This window comes from Parasteatoda tepidariorum, chromosome 8 (assembly GCF_043381705.1).
Source record: "Parasteatoda tepidariorum isolate YZ-2023 chromosome 8, CAS_Ptep_4.0, whole genome shotgun sequence".
In the NCBI taxonomy this organism is placed as follows: domain Eukaryota; kingdom Metazoa; phylum Arthropoda; class Arachnida; order Araneae; family Theridiidae; genus Parasteatoda; species Parasteatoda tepidariorum.
Window position 1 is genome coordinate 73048824 of NC_092211.1, and position 26269 is coordinate 73075092.

Consider the following 26269-nt stretch of genomic DNA (forward strand, 5'->3'; position numbering starts at 1 on the left):
TGTGTTGAAGGGAACGGAGAAAATATTGTTGTGTTAGCGCTGAGATTCGAACCCCCGTTCTCTCGGTCCTGATATTGACAGATTAGCACTCTCGGCTATAATTTGTACTCAACTGCGAGGAACTAAGGGGTTTTATTAGGTGGGTTTAGTTGGTGAGATAAAATTCCGGGTGCGTAACCATATTGGGTGAGCAGTTAATAACATAGTTTCTCTCACAGTTAGCTCTATGAATACCATCTTATTTATGGCTATTTGACTGTTTTGTTTGAATATGGTAAAATAAACATTAAATGAATATTTATTTAACCATTTGTTTCGAGACATTTCTAACAGTGTAATGGAAACAAAAATTATTGAGAGTTCCTGTCAGTAGTTTTTTAGTCAGTAGTGTATATGTTTATTTTAAAATAAAAGAATTCAACTTCAAAAAACTTTAATCACGAAGTTCTATAGTATATTTGAACAATTTTAAAGTGCACTCTTTAACATAGTGACAATAATCCTTTAAATGTGATATTCGATGGAACGTAAATCTTGCATGAAATACACAAATCAACTGCTTAAACATTTTATAGTTTCCTCTCATGAATTTAATGCAAATTTTTCTGCCTGGGACTGACCATCACTGGAGATGACCTTTTGATTAATTTATGAAATGCCATCTAGATTATAATTAATTATGAAATACATTTACGAAGTTGTAAGAAGCCCAGTAAAAAAAAGTTGTTTCGCATTTTTCGTAATAGCTCTCACAATTAGAGAATCAAATCTATGGTTTATAACTTACTGTCAAATATATTAATTAAAAAACATTTTTGAGAATTTTATATTTTCTTTTTGTTCTTCGTTCGAAAGAATAACTGAAACGACGATTGTATGCAGCAGACAAAGAGTAGTAATTATGTTGAAGCACTACTTAGGAATAACAGACTACATAGTTATCGGTTTTTCGCTGTTAATATCTGCAGGCATTGGTGTTGCTGTTAAATATTATGGAAGCCAAAAAACAGCAAAAGATTATTTACTGGCCGGCGGGAAAATGGCAAAACTTCCAGTTATATTATCAATTGCTGCAACTGTAACTTCCCCAATATCAGTGATTGGGGCTCCTTCTGAAGTATATAGATACGGTTTGAAATATATTATAACATTTCTTGTTATGCCTTTTGGTATGTTTTTGGCTTCTTTACTCTTTATACCTGTTTACTATCAATGTGGAGTATCAACTGTGAATGAGGTATGGTTGTCAAAAGAATTTTATTTAAGAATGTTGTCTTCTAGTCATACATAGGAACGTTACTTTTAAAAGGTAACGAGTAATAGTACAAGTACTTTGAGCAAAAGTAACTTTTTAAAATTAAAAAGTCTTAAATTTAGAAAGTAACGAGCAAAAAGTGAAAGTAAAAATACAAAACAAAAAATTAACGACTTCAAAGTACATTTCGAGAAAATCAAAAATTCAAAATCACCTTAATTTTTATAAGAAAAAGGAAGCAAATATATTTTTTTAAAATTTAAAATGCCTTCAATTTTAATTTAAGTTTATAAAACTTTAAAATGCTGGAAAATGTTACAAAATTCATTGAAATAGTAAACGTTGAAAATATCTGGAAACTAAACTAGAAGTCAAAAATTAATTCAATGTTTGCACATAAAAAGGAGTTTCTAATTAAGTTAATTTTAAAACTACTAAATATTCGGAAATTTTGTTTTTTCCTTCTTTCAAATTCGTAGTGACTTTTGTAAAAAAGTTATTGAGTGTTTATAAGAGTTGTCTTTTACCTTTCAGGAAATTACAATCNATTTTTTTTAATTGATATGTATTTGGCAAGCTCGATGTGATGTGTCATATTTATCTGAAATTTCTATACATTTTGTATAATCTAGACAAAATTAATTGATACATTACCTAATATTAATAATATCATGTAAAATTTATTATTTAAAATAAAGTATCTCAAATAATATCGTTTTTGTTATTGGATCGGGTAGCAAACTTAACGATTAAAAATAAAATTCAGAGAATTTCACAACTCATGGAAACTTTAAAATTTAATTTGATTTTGCTCTAGAAAAATATTAACTCAGCTGAATAAAAAAATAGATAAATACTTTAGATAGTGAATCAATTCTTACTATTAAAAAGCTTTTACTTTATTTTACAAAACTAAAACATTTGAAATGGATACCTAATATTTCTTTCCTAAACTGTCTTCAATTATAAGCAAAAGTTGCCATACATAATTTCTAATTTTATAGTTAGTAAAACATTACTTAAAAGTGTATGACATAATTCATACTGACATATTTTCTAATTTTATAGCTAGTAAAACATTCTAATTTTATAGTTAGTAAAACATTATTTAAAAGTGTATGACAACAGAAGATGTAAATTAAGGGACAAAAGTTTTCAGTTATATGCACAGAAAAAAATTCTGATAAAATTACCTCACTAAAAGGTAATGACATTTCTGGTAAAAATAACCCTAAATATAGTTGGTAAAACCAATATATATGATATTTAAACTATTCAATCAGCGATTTTTTGTTAATATGATTACGTTTTACCAGAAATTCTGGTTTTCAAAATTATAGTTTTTATTTTCACATGTTTAGTAAGAATTTCTAACCAGTCTGGTTAATGTTCTTTTAAAGTCAAGTTAACCATGGGATGTTTTCGTGTTTTTTTCCTCCCTGTAATGCAAATGCGCGTTAGTTTCATAAAAAAAAGTTTTTCATGAAAGAAAATTTGCTCTTTGTTTTGTTTGCTGCTATATCTAGGAGTTACTTTACTTTTCGATTGTTCAAAATTACTATGGTATGGAAAAAGAATAATTAATTTATTGATATTTGGTTATAAGTTGGTTTGGTTTGGTTACATATTTTCACAAAACTGTGAAAACTTTAAGAGATAGCACGTAAATTACTTTTGTAGTTTTCGGATATGATAAAAATTATCCCTGATAATCAAAATATTTTTCATTGAATATGCCGTCATTTTTAAAATATCCTGCATTTAACTGAAGTTACATTAAAAATGTTGAAGGAAATTTAATTAAATCAAATGAAAAATTTATTTATTAGAATGCCCACTATTAGCGATGTCACCACTTCAATTAAAAGTTTTACGTTATTCATTCTACATCGGAACAATCATTCTTAATTTTCTTTAGAATTTTTTTTTTAAATTGAGTTTAAAAAATATAAAAATAAAAAAATATTTTTATATATAAAAATAAAAACATATTTTTATTCGTATAGGCGCTCAATAAAGTTCCTTGCTATTATGTTTAGTAAAACCTTTGTTTGATAGAAAGTTATATAATTTTTGCATCGTTTTTTATAACTGTTATGCACCGAAGAGCCATTACATTATGACCACCCTCCATCTACAACAATGAGCTCACCGAGGTTTTCATGGTTTCTCGCCCAGGAACAATGTTTTCATGGGGCACATTAGGACCCATAATCCTCATAGAGCAATCCCTGACGTCTGTAAGCTACTTGAACACAGTTGGAGACCAGGTTCACCCATTCATGGCAACAGTTTTTCCTGTCGGGGATGGTGTTTACCAACAGGATAATGCACCATGTGATAAGGGTCGAATCGTCGAGGAACATTCCAGTGACTTTCAAGTCAGGTCTTGGCCCCCAAATTCACCTGATCTTAATCCAATAGCACATTTGTGGTCTTACTTGGAAAACCAAATTCGTGCTGCCACGCTGCCCCCTCTCAATGTGAGGGAATTGCAGGACCAGTTGGTGAACGCTTGGTACCAGATACCTTAGACTACCTATAAGCACCTTGTGGAATCAATGCCACCGTGGGTGCTAGCAGTTTTGAAGGCTAAAGGTGGTCCTACATGTTATTAGAAGTGTGGTCATAATGTAATGGCTCTTCGGTGTAATTTTAGACCGGGAATTAAATTCAAATTTTATGGAGAACCCGGAACGAACAGAGTAAAATATTCAACCTTTACTGGGTACCCAGACTCTGCTAAATATTTGCAAAGGGTACATCTCTAATATTTTTTTAAATTGCAATAAAATATAAAATGAAGTCATTTTATTTTTAATTGCAATATTCAAATGCTATTATTTTCATTTTGATAATTCAATTTTTTTATTTGTATATTTAATTAAAAATGCATTTCAAAAAATACACAAAAAAAACTAAATATCTATAATTATGGTTTATTAACTCAATTGGATTTAATTTGTTATATTGTAATAGGAGCCATAATTGAATGTGTGCTATCGTGCCTATCTCAAATATATACTGCATTTTACAAACATTTATTTATTATAAATCATGAGATAGAGTAAGTATTTAGAAGAAGTTTGTTAAACTGTAAAAATTAATTTTTGACTTAAACTATACGAATCAATAATGAATATTAAATTTAAAAGAAAAAGATATTGTAAAAAAAACTATGCTGTGTTTCCATCTTTTTTTTGTAGACGTTTATTGAATTATTGTTCAATATTTTCATGTACTTGCTCATTACCTCAATAGTTTCTTGAGATGCGCTTTGGAAAAATTATCAAGTGGATACTTTCAACATTCTTCCTTCTGCAAATGGTGAGTGTAAGAGAAAAATGAGTGTTATCCAATCAACTTTGACAAACACCTTAAAAATAATACAGCTAAACTATGTTTTTTGTACCACAGCAACACAGAAACTTAAATATTTAATAACGGAACAGAATTCATTAGCATTAAAAGTTACCAAGATAGGAAAAATCAATATTGTTTCTAGAGCTCAAAATAAAGGGCGCCCAATCTCAAGACGAACGAAAAGTGAATGAGAACAGCAAAACAGATTTGAAAAAATGAAAAAAAATCTGCAGTCAAGAGAAAAGTTCGAGGCCGAAAGAGGTAAATTAGGGTAGAAATATGTTTTCAAGTAGTAAAGGGAGAGTGAGAAGTTTATGTCGTTAAAACTAGAGAATCGGCATTCGTAGGAATGAGATAAGAGACTAAAAGATCGTAGAGCATCGAGATGAGCTGATGTTACAATGATGGAAAGAATTTTGTCGCTATAAAAGTTAAATTTATGACCAAGGTTCCAACAATGTGCAACAATAGATGATTCATCCTATTCTTGATGGCTGGCATATAAATCATGTTTCCTAAATAGAAATTTTAAAGAGCGTCTGGTATATCCAATGTTGCCAAGAGTCCATTGGGAAGATCTTTGGTAAAGTCCTCAGTGATTATCATCCTTCGAAGGATCAGCTTAATAAAACTTAATCAGCTAAAATATCTGAAAATGTCCTAATAACGATTTTGCAGCAAATAGAGTAGAAAAACAATTTTACTTTAAGGACTAGATTATCTTTTAATCATTACACCAACTTTACATTTTTTTCATATCTCTTTTATTTTTCTCATTTACGTCTGTTGCGTCTTGAAAATGTTTGCCTTTGTTTCGAACTCTCTAAATATGTAGACCTATTTCCCCCCTGGAATTTTTATTAAACTAATGAATATTTAATATACACCGAAGAGCCATTACATTATGACCACCGTCCATCTATAGCAATGGGCTCGCCCTGGTTTTCATGGTTTCTCTCCCAGGAACAATGTTTTCATGGGGCACATTAGGACCCATAATTCTCATGGATCAATCCCTGACGTCTGTAAGCGACTTGAACATAGTTGCAGACCAGGTTCACCCATTCATGGCAGCAGTTTTTCCTGCGGGGGATGGTGCTTACCAACAGGATAATGCGCCATGTCATAAGGGTCGAATCGTCGAGGAACATTCGAGTGACTTTCACGTCTTGGCCCCCAAATTCACCTGACCATAATCCAATAGAGCATTTGTGGTCCTACTTGGAAAACCAAATTCATGCTGCCACGCTACACCCTCGCAATGTGAGGGAATTGCAGGACCAGTTTCTGAGCGCTTGGATCCAGATACCTCAGACTACTTATTAACACCTTGTGCTATCAATGACACGGCAGGTGCTAGCAGTTTTGAGGGCTAATGGTGGTCCTACATGCTATTAGCAGGTGGTCATAATGTAATAGCTCTTCGGTGTACACTCATAATTTTTCTACAATTGTGTGTCAAAGTTGAGTAGATAACTCTCATACTTCCACTACAGTTTTATTTATATAACAGAGGCAAGTTCACAGTAATTTTGAAATACTCTGTTTTAGATGCTTTTTATGTCAGTTGCTCTTTACGGAGCAGTTTTAGCCTTAAGTGCAGTATCAGATTTATCGTTTGGAACGTCAATTGTATCATTGGGAGCCATCTGCACTTTATATTGTTTCCTGGTAAGTAGCAAGATGTAAATATTTCTTTTGTATTAGTTGAAAAGTAGGGAGAAAACATGCTAAGTATCATTTTGAAAACATTTGACTTTACGTTTAACAATAGAACGTTAGATTTTATAGCCAAAAAGATTTAAACGAGAAGTTCCGATTTTCTGTTTGACAGAAGTACTAAATACACGAAGAGCCAAGCCTTGTTTATCAGTCACTCCTTTTGAAAACAAAAAGTAGAAGTAAATTATAAATATACTAGCTTATTGTAAAATCTAAAAGCACAGAGAAATTGCGGCGTAACTAACACTATAACTATTAATTACCAAAATTGTGGAGTAAATACCACTGTAAAAATTAATTACCAATTCAACAGTATATACGACATGTTCATCTAAAGGCACCTTTTAATAGATGAAGGTTAACATAGTAGATAATTATGTCATCTTAAAATAAACTTTTTTCTACAAATGTAAATGATATGGTACATTAAAAAGAATTTCCAATAATAATCTCGTCACGTAAAAAATTCCTAAGAACCGCGTGATATTGTGTTTTCTAATTAACATCATATTTAGTAATTTTGGGTTTTCCAATTAACATCATTAACAAGATATGATTTAGATACTTCGAATTACAAAGATGTATAGAAAAATGTACAGGGTGTAAACTAGAAGAAAATAAATTAACATTTGATAATTAATTCGAGAATTATCAGCTGTTACACTTGTAGTAAGGGTGGCCAATGGATTGCCCACGGAAATGCAACTGCAGAGTTGAAAATTTGACACGTTAAGTTAGCCATTTTTAACTATAAACTGAGAGCGAGTTTTTTCAAAATTTAAATTAGTTTGAAAGGTACTGCAATTTTAAGTGCCATTCAAGTAAATTTTTTTGCCAGTTTTTTTTAAATACTTACTATTTATCTATTGTTGTCTAAACATTAATCTCTCTCAAAATTTTCAATTTAGAGGCTCGCGATTGAAAATATATGAAAAGTAATAAAAAATGTAATGATATGAAAAGTAATAAAAAATGGAATGATACGAAAAGTAATAAAAAATGGAATGATATGAAAAGTAATAAAAAATTAATAAAATGAAGCAAAATAAAATGCACTGGGTGTTCACTGGAATAAAAAAAATAAGATTCGATTATTAATTCAAGAATTAGCAGCTGGTAAACTAGTAGTAAAAAAATATGTTGTCCAATCTACTGCCAACTGAGAATTAATATAACCATGCAACTGAAACACATTTGTATTAAGAAATTTAAGAATTAAGAGTTATAAATAGATTCTTGTTTTCGATTAGGCGTTACAGTGAATCAAAGAGTCTGCATTATAATTGAAATAAAAAGTTAGCCGTTACATTGATCGACAAGAAAAGAATAAAATATTTCATGTTCGCTTTTATAAAGATTAACTCATAGATTTAATTTAAATATAATTCGATTAAGAATGATTAAAAGAAAGTTTAAGTAATTAAAGAAATTTTAAAAGTTTGGAAATATGTAATGCCAATTATGGTAATATATTCGTCAAAGAGCCATTACATTATGACCACCCTGTTAATAACATGTAGGACCACCTCTAGCCCTCAAAACTGCTCGCACCCGCCGTGGCATTGACTCCACAAAGTGCTGATAGGTAGTCTAAGGTATCTGGTACCAAGCGCTCACCAATTGGTCCTGCAATTCCCTCACATTGCGAGGGGGTCACGTGGCAGCACGAATTTGGTTTTCCAAGTCGGACCACAAATGCTCTATTGGATTAAGGCCGGGTGAATTTGGGGGCCAAGACATGACTTGAAAGTCCCTGGAATGTTCCTCGAACCAATCCATGACGATTCGATCCTTATGACATGGTGCATTATGCCGTTGGTAAACACCATCCCACGTAGAAAAAACTGTTGCCATGAATAGGTGAACCTGCTCTGCAACTATGTTCAAGTAGCTTACAGACGTCAAGGATTGTTCTATGAGGATTATGGGTCCTAATGTGCCCCATGANTATATATATATATATATATATATATATATATATATATATATATATATATATATATATATATATATATATATATATATATATATATATATATATATATATATATATATATATATATATATATATATATATATATATATATATATATATATATATATATATATATATATATATATATATATATATATATATATATATCAAAAAATGTTCCCTAAATGAGAGCCTCACACAAATATTTTGCATGCATTTTAATTTTTTTTATATGTAATGTTTTAATATCGTGTTTTGTTATATCGTTTTTATCGTTCGAGATATTATTTTTTTTTCGTGTTTCCATATTTGATCGTTTTAGCATTTGGTGCAGAGAATTGCCAGACCGTTGGGAGAGGTTTTGATGTCGCTGCATGGAAGAGGTCTATCCTGGAGGTTTCACTGTAAAATATATTTTTACATAAAACTATAATAATTATATTATTTATTAACAAACTTAATCTTTTTGGAAAAAAAATAAAGATGAATGAGGGCCAATATGGAGATTGGTGACCGGAACCTCCTAGTTGCAATAAGTTTCTGGATAAAAATGATATCATGTCTGATTTATCGTTGATTTTATTTAAAAACTGCTGACAGAAAAAAAAAAACATTTTATTCTGCTTGATGCTATAATTAATCCATCCACTAAATAAATGTTTAAATATGAACAGGCTAGGGTGATTCCTTTTCATAATTGATCATACATATCTCAAATACATACCTGACATTGCTCAAATTGTTTCTGTTTTTAGGGTGGTTTGAAAGCTGTATTATGGACAGATGTCTTCCAAATCATTCTTATGTTGATCTGTATTCTGTCCTTCTTCATTACCGGTATTCAAGATGCAGGTGGTGTATCCAACATTTATGAAAAAGCAAAGGCAGGGCACAGACTTGATGATATTTTCAAGTAAATAATTTAACATGCATTCTGTGTATGTATTGTTCTATTTTAAATATGAAAATTTTCTATTTACGATCTTCTTTTAACAGAAAATGGACTATTCTTATTCAAATTTAACTTGTTGCACATAATCTGAACACAATTTTTTTTTATATGGGCTGTTAATTGAATGTAAACATTAGCAAGCCTTATAAAACCGGAAGAAATTTAGAAAGCTTCCGGTGTATCTCTCCGCCAACGTTATGCTTATAAGGAGATGTGTGAATAGTGTTAATAGATGTGTGAATAGACTTTATATTCCAGAAAGTTTTATGCGTTTAAAGTTAAGCTCAATTTATCTATTCATAAGAGTTTCCTGTAATTTATAAATTCTAGGTTGTGAGCCTAAAGAAAATTTTAGAAAATTAAGATCACAAATAAAGTGTGAGGTTTGCCCTGTTTTGAGTTTTATCCCTTCTTTGGCTATTTTAGTGAAAAATATCACCGCTTTTTATTTTTCGGATAGCACCATAGCATGCTTGCAGAGTCTTCCGAATTCATTCGTTGTTTGTTTCGTTGAAATTTAAGTTGAAAGAACGCATTATTTTGTAAACTTTACAAGTTTAATAATATTGGATGGCGCCGTTTTACAAGCTTAAGCGTAAAAATCAATTGAAAGTCGTAACCCGGAAATCTTATGACGAAATTTTAACCCCTAGTGCCATGTGTGTATAGTTTTACACATCAAACCATCCATAAAGAGTGCCACAGTGGGCTGATCGCATGACACGGTTCCCAGTGTGGACTAATGCCAAGTATCGCTTGCAGCACTCAGTAATCGGGGGAATGATTACTTTAATCAGCTTGCAAAAGGACTGAGGGTGCACGGTACGCATCTTCGTTAAAATGTTCTACCGTAAAATGCTCGACTTTGCGGCCAGACCGTCACGCTTCCAAAGGGGGAGGGGCCTTTCTTCCACAGAGGATCAAAATTGTAATGCCATGCCTTCGGAACATCCTTTCCAGACCGTCGCCAATAGCCCAGTGTGCAGCTCTAGTGTGATTTAAATAAAGTACTTCTGAAGCAGCTAATGAATTTCATGGAATCTTTTTTATTTTATTTTATTCATTAATATGAGGTCTATTAAAACTAGTTACCAAGTTATACATTTTAAATTTTTAATTATATAGGATCACAGTTCATTAAAGAAATGAGAAAGTTTATTAAAAAATTTTAAAAATGATTTCAACCTTAAAAAATAAAATTTACTTCTTTTAATCATAAATTTCAATAACTGAAATAAAACAAACTAATTTTAAAACATTAATTAGTTACTTAATAGTTAAATTACATTTATACTATTTTTCGTAGAGTAATATGAAAAAAGCAGAATCTATTTTCCGCCTGAATGGGACTCTCAAATTAATTAAACGCAAATTAGATGATGATTATACTAAATTGTTTATTAAGTTAAGTATAAATAACAATTTTAATCAAATGCCTGGTTTATTCCGTCAAATTTGTCTCATAAGGTAATTAGGTTTCGTAATTAATTCTATATTTCACACTTATGTGCATGTTTTCAATTTTATATTTCACTGAATAATTTTTGCAGTCCTCGTCTGGATTTCATGGAAAGATTCAACTTTTGGAGTTGTATTATACGTGGGATAACGATAGGATGTACAATATTTGGTACAAATCAGCTTGATGTGCAAAGGATACTTAGTTTGAGTAATGTTGACAGAGCGAAGTCGTAAGTATTTATAAAAATTAAACAAATTCGGATATATTAAATGAGTTATTTACCATTTCAAGTACTATATTTTCCAAAATTTTCTTATAGAGATCATTAAAATTATTATAAAGTCTACTGAATTTTTCAGTCTGGAAAAAATACAGTGTCTCGAAATTGCCATCAGAAAATGCTATTTTAGATATTTTCATATTATTCTCAGACGAAAACTATTATTCTTATACATTTATAAAGCAGGGAAATTATTAGATTAATTAATATTCAAAATGGAAGGCAAAAACGATATACAGTGCGCAAAATAAAAAAAAGGACCACTCCGAATAACTTTTGAACTAAACATCAGATCTTCACGTTCTGTAACTCATTCTTAATGGTTCAAGGAAGTGACCTCATCTATCATAATTAATTTGTCCAGACGATATAAGTTACTGAATAAGAAACAAAAACGTACTTATTCAGTGAAAATGCGAAACATGGTATCCATAGTTTGGTTAGCAGAGCAATCCAAAGTTTGGACCCCTTAATGTTAATTTTACTCTTTGCGTTTTTCGCCATATCTCGAGAACGTTTTAAGAGAATTGAAAAATTTTGGAACGTAATAATAAAATTCGTCTTTCCAACTAAATTTCCATGCAAAAAATTTTCTTGTGTGTTTTACATTTTTTTATTATTTTATTTAATAATAGTGAAAAATTTTGAATTGTGAGGTTTACAATTTCTGACATCATTTTAAAGTATGTAAATTTGCATAACAAAATAGAAATTTGAGGGAATCGGTTGAGTAGCTCCGGAGAAATCAAATTTCAAGAAAGTAGTCTCTTTAATAATTCGTATATTTTCGTAGACGTATATAAACTATTGAACTGATTTCTCTCAAATCTTGTATTCTGTCATGCAAAATTGCAAACTTTAAAATGATGTAAAAAATTTAGTTCCTTACAATTCAATTTTTTTCGATTATTATTAAACAGAATAATAAATATTTACTAAAATTTATTATTTGCATGGAATTGTCTTTGGATAAACGAATTTTATAACTGTTTGCAAAAAATTTTCAATTCGCTTGAAAAGTTCTTGGGATACGGCGAAAATTAACATTAAGGGATTCATACTTTGGATCGCTCTCCTGACCAAGCTATGCGAACCATATTCTCAGATTGCGGATACTTTCTGTATTCTGAAGGAAAGGAATCCGAATTTGTCTAAAAAAAGTTATGTTTATGCGTAGAACACAGGTTTTTGTGCCTGATTCCGTAACTTAAAATATCGTCCGCAATAATTAATTAGCCTATTTGAAGTCACTCTCTCGGACCATTAATATTAAGTACGAGAACGTGAAGATTCGATCATTACATCGAAAGTAATTCAGGTTGGTCCTTTTTTTGTTACTATACAGTATCGCATTTGACTTCAATCATTTGATCGTTCTCTTGACCAAACTATTGGGACTATATTTTCATTGGGACCAGATTCTGTCAGAAATCATAATCCACATATGTTTTCAAAGAAAGTAGCTCTTGTGTCCAATTTCGTAACTTAAAATATCGTCTTTATTGACTAATTTGCATATTTGAGGTCACCCCCTAGGATAAAGATTTAGTTCTAGTGGATGAAAATTCAATCATTCATTACGTTCATTCATTATTCATCATCATTCATTAATAAATGTAATTATTCATCACGTATCGATAATTTTGTCATCGGGATATGACCGGGTACTACTCTCACAATATGAAACCGATTTAGAATAACAGAGCAAGAAAGGAATAAAAAAACAGGAAAAATGTTCAACCAAAGTTGTTTTGCAGTGACTCAAAAAGAAAACAGAAGCAAAACCTCACAACTGGTGAAGATAAGAAAAATACGCTGGTGGACAAAATTAAGAGATGGAAGACATTGTCTCAAATATCTTAAAAAATACTAAATATAAATAAATAAAATTTGGTATGGATGTAGCTTATTCCATGATAATAAAACATGCAAAACAAAAATGAAAGTGCCATTCACTGGCACAAGATCTATTGCCAATAAATCCAATGTAGTCTGAACTTAAGGATAAAAGATGACAATAAAAGTGAGGCTTGTACAGCGTGTGTTGCCTCTAGTATGGTGCATGGTCACCCCTGACAGACAACATGCACAACGAGTATGCATGCTGTTAATAAGGGAGTTAAGGAGGACTTGTGGAAGACCCTCCCATTCTTCCACCAGAGCAATTTTTAACTCCAGAATGGTTCTGGGGGGGAGGTTGGCGCATCGCAATAGCTCTCCCAGGAGCATCCCAAGCATGTTCAATAGGATTCAGGTCAGGGGATTTGGCTGGCCAATCCATTCATTGAATATCCTCGCTTTCCAGATACTCATCAACCATGAGAGCCCTATGTGGTCGCGCATTGTCGTCCATAACAGTGAACTCAGGGCCAACAGCGTCCCTGAAAAGACGCATATAGGGCTCAGGACCTCCTGCTTGTTCCTCTGGGCATTCATTGTCAAACACATGGAGCGGTGTGCGGGTATCTTGCATGTGCGAATGAATGAGCGAAAATGCTTTCCATCTCTTAATTTTGTCCACCAGTGTACATCAGATGTCCATTTTTAGCTATGCAATGATGTATTTTCTAACTTTTTTTAAAAAGAGAGAGAAAGAAAAAAGGGTGGAATTAATAAAGAAAGTGTTTTTGTTGGGTCTCACAAAAGCTACAGATAATCTGAGCAAGAAAATAATCACTTCGCAAATGAATTCTTAAACTGAAATTCTTCTTCGTTATTGGCACTACAGCCCGGGGTGGGTCTTAGCCTGCCACACAATATTTCTACAAACAACTCTGTTCCCGACCTTGATCTTCCAGTTGGAGATCTTGAAAGATTTTAAATCGATTAAAGACATCATCCCTTGACCTTTTCTTTGGTCTGCTATGATTTAACTTGATGGTTTAACTTCCTCTAAAAGAAAGAAATCGTTTATAAAAAAAATAGTACATCTATGATTTTCTAGGAATGGTATACTCTACTCAACTGTGATTAAATCTGTCAATATCTGACAGTTCTAAACAGTTTTGCTTCTACAGCCATTCGAATTTTAGCTATCCGGTCTTACTTTACTTTCACTCACATTTTATGGAAGCTTTTAGTTATTAAGAATTATACATTCAGAGAAAAATTGAAAGTACGTTTGAAATAGAATCAAAATATCGGATTTTTAAGCCAAAACAACATATACATTAGCTGAAACTTATATTAGTTGTTTAATTCAACAATAATTAAGTTGAATAATGCCACATTTAATTCAATTTAAAAATAATTAATTTGCGCTGAACGTAGGTTGTACAAATTTGAGTGATACTATGATTTCTAACAATATACGTATTATTGATAATATTTCGAACTTTTTCCGTTCCTTTCCTTTTTTATGAACATGTATGTTACATTTTACGCGATCTTTACAACCACTGAAGCCGATTGATTTTTGAAGTTTTTTTTATTACTTTTCTCAATTATTTGGTTGTTGAAAATAAGAAATTTCGGAAGAAACATGGAGAGATAAATCAATATTTATTACGATGGAAGACGTGATTATCTCATCTCTTGAATCAAAACAACAAGTAATTAGGCTTAGTTTGTTTTCATGAAAGTTAAAACTTTTAAAAGGTCATCGCAATTATAATTTTTATTGTATGTTGTTCAAAGTTAATTGCATTTGTATAAATTTCATTTCAGAACTCTGAGAATGAGTGCGATTCCAACTTTCTTCTTGTATGCCTTGTGTCAAGTTTTTGGTATTGTTTTGTATGGAATTTATCATGACTGTGATCCAATATTAGATAAAGAGCATTCAGGGTTGACAAAGCATGATCAAGTACGATTCGAATATCATTTATTACTAATTTCTGAGCAACTTATATTAAATCATTCACTTCATTGAACAGTTTATGTAGAACAAGTGTAATTCTGCCGTTGTTATTGATGCCAATGGCCAATATCAGCAAGCCTGCTTGAAACCAAGTGAATTTTTAAGGCAGAGGGTAGGTTTCTTGTTTTTCAGTGGTCCCATCTATGGCCCCGAATATGATTTCAGCCACACACATGTCACAGTCCGTTTTATGGGGAGGACCTATTCATACTTCATTTATTCATCCACATATCGTGATTTTGACATGAGCCAGAGAACGATTAATCTCCAATTTAGTACTCCTAGAGGTATTGATTTGTTAAGGAAAATTGGAGGACTTTGTGATCCCGACAGAATTAATGTGCAACAGTCATCATTTGAACTCGGGGATTCTATGGATAGCAAGATTTGAACTCACGAACACGAGTCCAACGTTCTATCAACCAGACTATTCCGGCAGTGTAATTCTAAATCGCTAGAAGCGAAAGTTCCTTTCACGTTGAAGGCGTTTTTTTAAAAATGAACCAAAAAGCGATATTTACTATGATTCAAAAACGGAATTTCTGTACGTATTTAAAAATGTAAGCAAAAATAAATTTTTGATATAAAATATTTCCTGTTCTGAAAATCATTAGGTTCGTGATTAACGCCCTCATCGTTTAAAAAATTCTTTGAAATCAAAAATGAGCTATGTAATTATAGGAAAATTTGAAACAAACTTAAAAAATTAATTATATGCTAATAACAAAAAGAATGCTGCTGACAGATCGAAATATACATATACATTTATATTCCAAATAACAGTCATTTTTGTATTTTTAAAAATCTTAAAATATAGTTTTTCAATAAAGTTTCATTTTGAAATTTTTGCAAATATTTTAAATGAGGTTTTCGTATTTTTTTTAAGCAATTCAATGTGGGAAAAATTGGAATATATCCCACATTTAGTAAATAAATGTGTTCCAAAACCTACTTAAATATATTTTTCGAGGATTTGATAAATAAAAACGTAAACAGCTTTGAAAAATTTCTTTAGGTACTGCTATATAAAAATGTATTCTCAAACTTACGAAGTTTTGTTCAATTAAATTTTCTGGTCTTAAGAAATACTGTTAATGACTGCTGCTTTTTTTTAATTAGAAATTTCTCACTAAGCCATAACTGATTTAAAAATTATTTGCCCATTTTAAGCATTTTTAATATTTAATAATGACCTAAAATGTCTTCGAAATTACTTTGTTGAAATTACTCAGGATTCTTTGTTTTTGTCATCACTCATTTTATAAAGTGTCTTAATATCTTAAAATAACGATAGTAGTCCTTTGCGATAAATTTGAAATAAGTTCTCACTTTTAACGTAAACTTATCTCTTTATTATGACATAGCCGCTGTTGTATTGCAACATTTGCGTTTTTGTAACCCTGCCATTTGTCTATCAGATGAAGTGTACCAATAGGACTTTTCACTAAAATTGTACTGTATTTTTAAAATTGCTTTTAATCAAATGTAATTTTATATTAATAAATCCTTCTCTGTAGATGGTCCCGGCATTCATTATAAAGAGATTCAGCAATATCCCTGGGATGACTGGTCTTTGCATAGCTGGCATCTTTTGTGCTTCCTTAAGTACAATATCTTCAGCGTTGAACTGTGCTTCAACTGTAACAGTTGTGGATTTCATAAAACCTCTTCTTAAATCGAAGCAGATTACTGAGGAGAAAATTGTTTGGTTGGCTAAAATTTCGTGTAGGTATTGTGCAATTTGCAAAACAAAATTTTAAAGTAATATATATGTTACGGTAAAACACTGAAACCTGGAGAATGTCGACATTCACCGGTGAATGTCAATATTCACTTAGTCGCTTGGTGTATGCCCGAAATATTTGCTAAATAGCCTTATTTCTGACTCTCACCGGTGAATGTCAACAATCACATAGTTGCTTTGGTGAATGTCCGAAATATTTGTTATATCCAATTTTATATTAATTTTTTCGTTAATATTATTATATTTATTTGATATATTTATATTTACTCTATATTTTAATACTTACTGACGATAGATTAGAAGAAACATCAGTGTTTGGAGTATCGGGCAATGGCACTTGACCTTAAAAGAACATCAGTGTAGGGTATACCGGGAAGTGGCACTTAACCTTAAGAAAATATCAGTGTATGATATACCGGGCAGTGGCACTTAACCTTAAAAAAACATCAATGTAGGGTTAAAATATCGAATAAATGTAATTATATCCACGAGTAAATTCATGTCAAATCGAATGTAATAAATATTTCGGACATTCACCAAAGCATATCTGTGATTGTCGACATACACCGGTGAAAGTCAACAACCACCGATTTCGGTCTTTCGCCGTGACATATATTCTTCTTCACAAGAAAGAGAATTTGTTTCTAGCAATCATGTCTTCGATAACAATATCGTAAGATTATACCTCTAAGTGACTCAATGTGGGTACCTCGACCCTTGTTGAAACATACCATTTATTTACGTTAGCAACTGTTCTTTCCATTTTATTTCATCTAAGCCCAGCACATATCAATACTCTTAAGTGGTCACATTCTATATTCTTACACAAAGATTTCAATTCTTTCACTATATATTTGTTATTTAACAAAGACATGGAGTCATGCAGATCATAAACAAACTAACAATGCATCGAAGTTGCCAGGTACACAAAACAAAAATGTCTCACAGTTGCTATAAAATACATAAATGAATAATAAATCTAAGTTAAGTAAATGACGCAGACGAGAAAGAATTGTATTTCAAAAAATTCGATGCGCGATACGATGCTGCATTTAAATAATTTCGCATTATAAACATTCTAACTCATGTGTAGAAATTTAGCTCAACTTTAACACGCCATTTTGCTTATCAGCTGGTGCTGGCGTCATAGGTCACATGTGTGGGTAAGAGTTATTTTCTTCTTGAAGTGCAAATACCCAATTTCACGTGATATTTCAAAATCTTTCCAAGTTTCACCTTTTGCCTGCTATTCTGAATTATCAGTTGTACTAGCCGTAAGCAAAAAGTTATCCAGTAATTTTGGCCGTAATAAAACAGTTTCACCACTCTTAACGCATAAGAATAGAGTTATCAATTTTTATTTAACAAAAAAGAAAAACGATGTTATTAGAGAAAGAATGTGTGTAAATATTTTTAAATATGCATGGTATCTGTGGATTCATGGTGCCAAATTTTAAGAGTCGGTGTACAACAAAAATTGAATATAAAGAATTACCAAGCAACAGAATATTTGCCACAAGCATCTAGGGGCACTGACACATTATAGACTGGCTGTTCCTAAACCCCTCATCTGGCTCTTTCATTCATCTAAATAATATTAACTCTGATTCTTAATTATAATCATCGAAAATTTCCCTCAAATAGGCAAATTAAAGGTTATTTTATCGTAATTTAATAGCTTAGTGACCTACTATACAAATCGGTCCCTAAATCATTGAATTTTCATGAAACCGCCTTTTCTGCAACATACTTTGAAAGATGTTTTCGAAAATTATGATAAAAAAGAATAAAATTAAAATAATTCAGTTAAATAAATGTGTAAGTTCAATAATAATATTAAAATCAATTCAATAACACAATCAATTAATTCAATTAATTATTGCAATTATTTAATTCAATCAATTTATTATTAATTCAATTAATCCGTTTATCAATTAATAAATTCAATCTATTTATAATTAATTCAAAATTAACTCAATTAATTCAGTTAATCAGTTCACTAACAATTAAAAAATGTATCAGTTCAAGTGAGCACAAACAGCCAGTTCATATTACGTAAGCCCGCTTATTGATGACAGTTACTATCATGGTTTGGTATGCAACTCTCAATCCTTATGCCTGAATCCCTTTATAGTTTGGCTCATGTATTCAGGGAAATTCTGCATATCTTTTATGGAATTATTTAAATTAACTATTAATGTTTTTATTAAGCTCTCATCTATGGTGGAATTTGCATTGGTCTCAGCTTTTGTTTTCTGGGGGTAAAAAGTATCAAACGGTTGGCACTCGTTGTTATTTACGCAGCAGATGGTCCAATTTTGGCACTATTTTTAGTTGCAGTTCTATCAAGAAAGGCCAGTGACAAGGTAAGCCACTCTAGTAAATTATAAATGTAAAATTAAAAAAAAAATTATACGCATTTAAGCACTTTTTCGAAATAAAAAAATATAAGCTGAAATATATATATTAAGAGTTTTATACGGAATATAAAAATTAAGAGTTTTTAAAATCATAGTTTTAATATCAAAATTTTTCGAAATAAAATAAATTCGTTTCAATCAACAGAAGTTTATTATCTATCAAGATTTTTTTATGTAAAACTGATGGCGTAAAATCGATATTTGATTCATAATAAATGAAAATGGAAATGTTTTTAACTGATAAAAATAATCTGCAAATAATAATCCTTTAAGGTCTATTTTTAATCTCGACCGTATCAATTAACCAATTAGTTTAAGAAAAGTTAATAGCAGAAACAAAATAAACTAGTGGGCTGGGCCCCCTGCTCGCTAACGCTCGCCAACCCCTGATAATTGCTACGCAATTTATATGGTTTGCTTCGCAAACCAAGCTCGCTTCGCTCGCCACTAACTTAGGTACATTGCAAATGCACAAAATTCTATGAATTCAAAACAATCATTCAAATCCATATAACAACTTTTTTTTTAAAAAAAATTGCATCTTTTAAGTAAATACTAAGTCATTAAAATAAATTTGAATTCAAATAAATTACATGTAATTCGTTAAAACTATTAGAAATGTGCTATAGTATAAAATCTTAAAGCGTAACAGCACGACTGAGACTCATTTTTCAATGAATAACTAATAACAATAATAAAAAAAATAAATTCGTGTTATAAATCTAAAATCGTCAAATAAATTCGTAATATATAAATTCGTGTTATAAATCTAAAATCGTCAAATAAATTCATAATATATAAATTCGTGAAAAAAAGCGCTTTCGACAAAATATTAAAATAGAGATCTATCGACAAAGACTACTCACTTCTGCCTAGCTTAATAGTATGAGATTGCCGCAGCTGATGCTCTCTCTGGTTATTTCAGTTTCTGTTTTTTAAAGCGCTATATGTTGAGCCACCTCAGCTAGATTTGGCATGTAACATTTTTAGCGACAATCATTGGTCGATTTTCTAGCGTTGCCATTCAGGGAGTTGTAATGAGGCTTTTTTTTGTCGCCGTGCAAGAGAAATATGTATATAGATTAGAATTATTTTTGAGCTAGTATTTTTGCCTTAAAATATAGGCTACTGTAAAACTGCACAAGTGAAAGTTAAAACTTGAAAAACAATTTCTATTTGATAGACTGTTAGAATTTTCATTCTAAAATTATGGTAAGCAGTCTGTCCATCCAATTAACCTTGAAGTTAATAGTACGATTTTGAATCATTTTACAACTTGTATGATTATAAATCCATGAATACAAAACTGTACGGTTTTTTAAATATTTACAAGTAGCACTGTTTCAAAACCGTAAAAAAAGAAATTTAACTGTACGTAGAAGCTCGGTTTTTTGCTACTTTTGCATTTTCGAGCACATGACACAAATTGAAGACTGCAGGATACTGGAAACTCTTCATGTGTAGAGGGAATGGTGGAAATATTGTGGTGTCAACGCTAAGACTCAAACCCCAGTTGTGTCGGACAACCAGATTAGCCTTCTCGGCTATAAAATGTAAGCAATGCAAGAAACTAAGTGGCTTCTTTAGGTGGGCTTAGTTGGTGCAATAAACTTCTGTTTGTTTAACCGTATTTAGTGAAAGCAGATAAAAGAAGGAATTTCTCACATTTAACAGTTTGATTACCATCATATTTATGGTTATTAATATGGTTATGGATTACCATCCTATTTATGGTTATTAATATGGTTATGGATTACCAGCTAATTTATTGTTATTAATATGGTTATGGATTACCATCTTATTTATGGTTATTAATATGGTTATGGATTACCATCTTACTTATGGTTATTTTGTTTGAATATATTAAAATGACAATTAAATAAATTGTTATTTAACCATTTTTCTGTGAAATTTCTAACAATATGCAAACCATCAAACTCTAAAGAGATCATTTTTAATGATTAAATTACTCAATCTAACCTTACTATGTGTTTCTATAGTGTGTTTCATTTGCTTTCCTTTTTGGAGTTATACTAATTTCTTGGATATCATATGGTTCTTTATTTTCTGATTACTCCCAACCATTGCTGCCTATGAGTGTGAGCGGATGTCCATCATTTGAAAGCACTGCCATTTCAAACGCATCATTAATTACTCCATCATTTGCAAAAGATAATTCAACAGAGTAAGTATTCAATTCAATCTTTTAACAGAAAATTAGCGCCCTTCGCTGCGCAAGAAAAGAACACACAGTATAATTTTTGATCCCCTAATGATCTAATTTTCACTTGCTAAGAATCAATCGTTATAGTTTGAGGGCCTAACCTTAAATCTGCTGGTTAATTAAAGCAGACTATAATTTAAATGACGAAATCAGATACAAACAAAGTTTTCCGAAGCAATTGTTTCATTCCTGCATTAATTCTTTAAATGTGACAGTGAAAAACTTATTTTTAACTCCTCATTGCTTGTGTTCCTTTCATACATTCTATGAAAAATATTCCTCGTGTAGATGCGTTCCAACTCCCAGTTAAATTTTGCCGTCTTGTAACGAAAATCTTCTCAAATGTAATAATTTAATCATTTTATAATTTCAGGAATATCTTTATTCTGTATAGAATTTCACATGTTTGGTACAGTGGAATTGGATTTGTCTTAACTTCAGTTTGCATATTTGTTACTGTGCTATTAACAGGTGAGAATTTTTTCAATTTTTTTTATTTATTGAAATTAATATTTCAAATAAATTATAAGTAATGTAATTCATAGAGTAATGATCATTGTAAAAGCAAGAAAAATAAAACTATTAAAATAAAACTATTAAAATTGTATTTTTCTAAAATGGTCAAACAGTTTGATAATTAGTAAATATTATTGCATTAAGTAATGCAAAAAAAATTACAATTAAATTGAAATTAAACTTTTAAATTATATAAAAGATGATATCAGCATTTTATCTTCAAAATATATGATCCAAATTTGGAATATTTTTTAATATAGTTTATTTTCTTTGAATTACTTTCAATCATTTAATCTCTTTATTATCCTACATTTGTTTTAAACTTGTTTTTGCAAACAGTATAAATAAGTAAAACAATAAGATTTTGTTTTGTAGTGAAAAGAAAAAAGCGTGAAAGTTTATAAAAAAAATTGGGATTTGTAAATATAAAAATTTTTTAATGAACCTAAAAAACTGTTAAATGATTAGCATTTGAAAAAATAAATTTCTTAAAAAAGAAATTGAGTAACAATCAACAACTAAATACTAACACAGATGCATTGTTTAGTCCTTATTTATACAAATCATTCTGTATAGAAATCTACGTATGTACACTGTAAAAGACACGGGATCAAATTACGGTATAAGGTAGCGGCGCTTTGAGTGCATCATCCTTAAAATCCATTTTACCGTAAAATATTATACCGTTATTTTAACAGAGATATTTTTTTAAGTATTGTGGTTCAGTGATTTTAAGGTAATTATTACTGTAAAAATTATGGTATATCCGATTTCATATTCCGTAACAAGTTCCGATAAAAAGGCACTTAAAAGGGATTGAAAATACCGGCACCTAAGTACCGGTACTTTTTTTCGTAATTTGATCTGAATTTTTTTACAGTGGGTCTCATAGTAATTTCTTCTCTATGAGACACTATTAAATTCTTATAATTTAAATGGCTATCAATTTTTTAAGCAATTAGTATTACATTTTGTTTAAGCAAAAATATTTATTTCTACTTAATTGCGTTTTCAGGATGGAGAAAAAATGTAATACCAGCTGACTCAAAATGTTTAAGCCCGATACTTTGGAATAGGACAAAACAGCAAACTAAATATGAACTCACCGAACTGGAAGCAATGAATGTGGAAAACTAAATACGAGATTTCAATTATATTAAATTAATTGATCATTCACATATTCACATATAATAATTAACATCATATTTTACGCTTCAAACTTAAGTGGCAAAAATTCACTCTTTGATTTAAATTTTTGCATTGGATTTTATTACGATTTGAACTATGTAACATCTGATCTAAAAATGTGTAAATTGATTTGGATCATTTAAAAAAACTTGTTAAGGAATTTGTGATTTTTCATTAAATTTAAATCTTGATTATTTAATTTGTGATACTTTTATAATCTATCATAACTTATCCATTTTTTATTTTTTTTAACCTTAATTAAATTGAAATCTCTAACATTGATTAGTTTATGCTACGTTAATTATTAAAACATATAAATCTCAAAATATTTTATAGATTGCTTATTTTAATCCCTTACTTCTTTATTAAGAATAAAACTATAAACTATTAAAATGTAACAAAATTATTATAAGATATATTATTAAGTAGTAGCTGAATGCCCGTTTTTCGTACGAGGAAAAACAATCAATGAATCAGTACTCATCAATACTACAAAATCAGACCCAAAATTGAAAGACATATACCAACAGGAATTATATAGCTAAAATAGACCCATTTTTTCATTTATTATTATATTTTGTCCCTGTCAGTGGCTTTACGTTATCAAGTTAAGTGCTTTTAGTACTTTATTCCTTGAAAATAAAGATCAACGGTTTTCAGTATCATTTGATCTGTCACATGTCTAGCACACATGTCTCATGCGAGCGAGACATGAATTGCTTGAGATAAATAATTCATGACAGTCAAAATTTCTCTCATTATTGCTTGAGACAAATTCATGACCGTAAAAATTTGCGACAACCAAGCTATTTTTGCTGGTATTTATACTTTTTAAGGGCCTCTAAAAGAACCTCTTTTTTCAGTATTTATATTAAAACGGCACAGTATTGGTGCAATTTTAATAGATACCACGTATATTAATTGCAAATACACTCCATAACAGAAAAATCGACGCACCAAGAAGCAATCATCCGATTGCTTTGAAATTTCGTATGCATGAATGTTTTGAACAGATACGGTTAGAATGATGCCGACTGGGGACGTACAGTCTTTAGCGACGAACTTCCAACTGTGTCCTGACGATCCGTGTTTGGAGACGCACAGGGCAGAGGGGGGATCCTGCCTTCACTATTGCACGCCACACCAGCCATCAACAAAGCATTATGGTCTGGGGTGCCATTTCCTTTGACAGCCGGNGACGATCATCGAAGATGTGTTTGGAGACGCACAGGGCAGAGGGGGATCCTGCCTTCACTATTGCACGCCACACCAGCCATCAGCAAAGCATTATGGTCTGGGGTGCCATTTCCTTTGACAGCCGGACCCCTTTGGTCGTCATTAGAGGTACGCTTACTGCACAGTGGTACGTCGACGACATCCTAAGACTTGTTCTGCTACCGTTCCTTTTGCAGCACCCTGGGCTGGTTTTTCAGCAGGACAATGCCAAACCACATACGGCACGTGTTGCTATGATCTGTCTGCAAGCTTGTCAAACTCTTCCTTGTCCTGCCAGTTCACCAGATCTCTCTCCCATCGAGCATGTCTGGGATATGATGGGAAGGCGATTGCATCTGGCACGGAATGTCGATGACCTCGTTCGACAATTGGATCAAATTTGGCAGGAAATACCACAAGAGACCATCCGGGAGCTTTATCGGTCTATGCCACGCCATGTGGCAGCTTGTATCCAGGATAGAGGCAGGTCAACACCTTATTGAACTTGTTACTGTAACTCTGCAATAAGTTATTCAATTGTTCTGAAATTTTAATCATTTGCTATTCTGTACATTGTCTTCCTATCCACCAGTTTTCGTTTCAATCGGACAACTCTTTCTTGGTGCGTCGACTTTTTTGTTATAGAGTGTATATTAATATATTTGGAACCAATTCAAAGTGCGCTTATTACCATAATAGCAGTAGTGTCCATTACTTTTTATTAATAATTGGAGTAACGCAATACTTGTGTAAGACAATTTTTTTTTACGTTTCTCCTTAGTATCGCTGCTCCTTAGAACTCCTGCTTAAGATTAGTGCAGTTTTAATAATCATCATAACAAAACATTTTATAGCGATATTAGTATATTTGGTGCTTATTGCATAACCCTTTCACATTTGAGTTTACGTGCGAAATACATTTCTCAACTAAAATCGAAATTAACTGAACCTAACAGCAAACTAAAAGCGAAATATTGAAAACAAATAAAATTCTAGTAAGAACTTGGTAAGGATTTTGAAGCATGACCTTTTCTCTATCTGACCTTCAATTTACTGCTTAAAATACACTCTATAACAAAAAATCGACGCACGAAGAAGGAGTTGTCCGATTGAAACGAAAATTGGTGGATAAGAAGACAATGTACAGAATAGTAAATGTTGAAAATTTCAGAACAATTGAATAACTTATTGCAGAGTTACAGTAACAAGTTCAATAAGGTGTTGACCCACCTCTAGCCTGGATACAAGCTGCCACACGGCGTGGCATAGACCGATAAAGCTCCCGGATGGTCTCTTGCGGTATTTCCTGCCAAATTCGATCCAATTGTCGAACGAGGTCATCAACATTCCGTGCCAGATGCAATCGCCTTCCCATCATATCCCAGACATGCTCGATGGGAGAGAGATCTGGTGATCTGGCAGGCCAAGGAAGAGTTTGACAAGCTTGCAGACAGTTCATAGCAACACGTGCCGTATGTGGTCTGGCATTGTCCTGCTGAAAAACCAGCCCAGGGCGCTGCAAAAGGAACGGTAGCAAAACAGGTCTTAGGATGTCGTCGACGTACCGCTGTGCAGTAAGTGTACCTCTAATGACGACCAAAGGAGTCCGGCTGTCAAAGGAAATGGCTCCCCAGACCATAATGCCCTTTTGCGTGCAATAGTGAAGGCAGGATCCCCCTTCTGCCCTGTACGTCTCCAAACACGTCTTCGATGATCGTCAGGACACAGTTGGAAGTGGGATTCGTCGCTAAAGTCTATACGTTCCCAGTCGGCATCATTCCAGTCATATCTGTTCAAAACATTCATACATGCGAAATTTCAAAGCAATCGGATGATTGCTTCTTGGTACGTCGATTTTTTTGTTTTAGAGTGTACATAAAAATAGGGGTAGACAAACTTTTTAATTCAAATTCACTAGTATATTGTTACACTATCTTTGCTACTACTGCTAAAAATATTTTCTGAAACTATGGAAAACCCGCTGTAGAATTCATATTGAAACTGCACCAATTACCATAATAACAGTAGTACATATTACAAAAACTATTATTTTACAAAATAATAGTTTTTTTTTCAGCTGTCTTACTAAAATTT

The 26269-nt window shown here is 31.6% G+C and overlaps 1 protein-coding gene across 1 annotated transcript; it reads left to right on the forward strand.

Moving 5' to 3' along the window:
• The first annotated feature begins 797 nt into the window (after nt 1–797).
• LOC107456247 (putative sodium-dependent multivitamin transporter) lies at nt 798–23159 on the forward strand. Its single transcript, XM_016074069.3, has 11 exons — nt 798–1237; nt 4517–4582; nt 6170–6289; nt 9071–9228; nt 10818–10958; nt 14676–14814; nt 16386–16593; nt 18824–18978; nt 21033–21217; nt 21630–21727; nt 22788–23159. The coding sequence occupies exons 1-11, from the start codon at nt 902–904 to the stop codon at nt 22907–22909; spliced, it is 1728 nt and encodes a 575-aa protein (XP_015929555.2). The 5' UTR covers nt 798–901; the 3' UTR covers nt 22910–23159.
• Nucleotides 23160–26269: the final 3110 nt, after the last annotated feature.

Coding starts and splice junctions, on each gene's coding strand:
- LOC107456247 (XM_016074069.3), top strand. CDS start 902: ATGTTGAAGCACTACTTAGGAATAACAGACTACATAGTTATCGGTTTT. Junction 16,594..18,823: donor TTGGTTGGCTAAAATTTCGT/GTAGGTATTGTG, acceptor GTTTTTATTAAG/CTCTCATCTATGGTGGAATT. Junction 21,728..22,787: donor TGTTACTGTGCTATTAACAG/GTGAGAATTTTT, acceptor TTGCGTTTTCAG/GATGGAGAAAAAATGTAATA.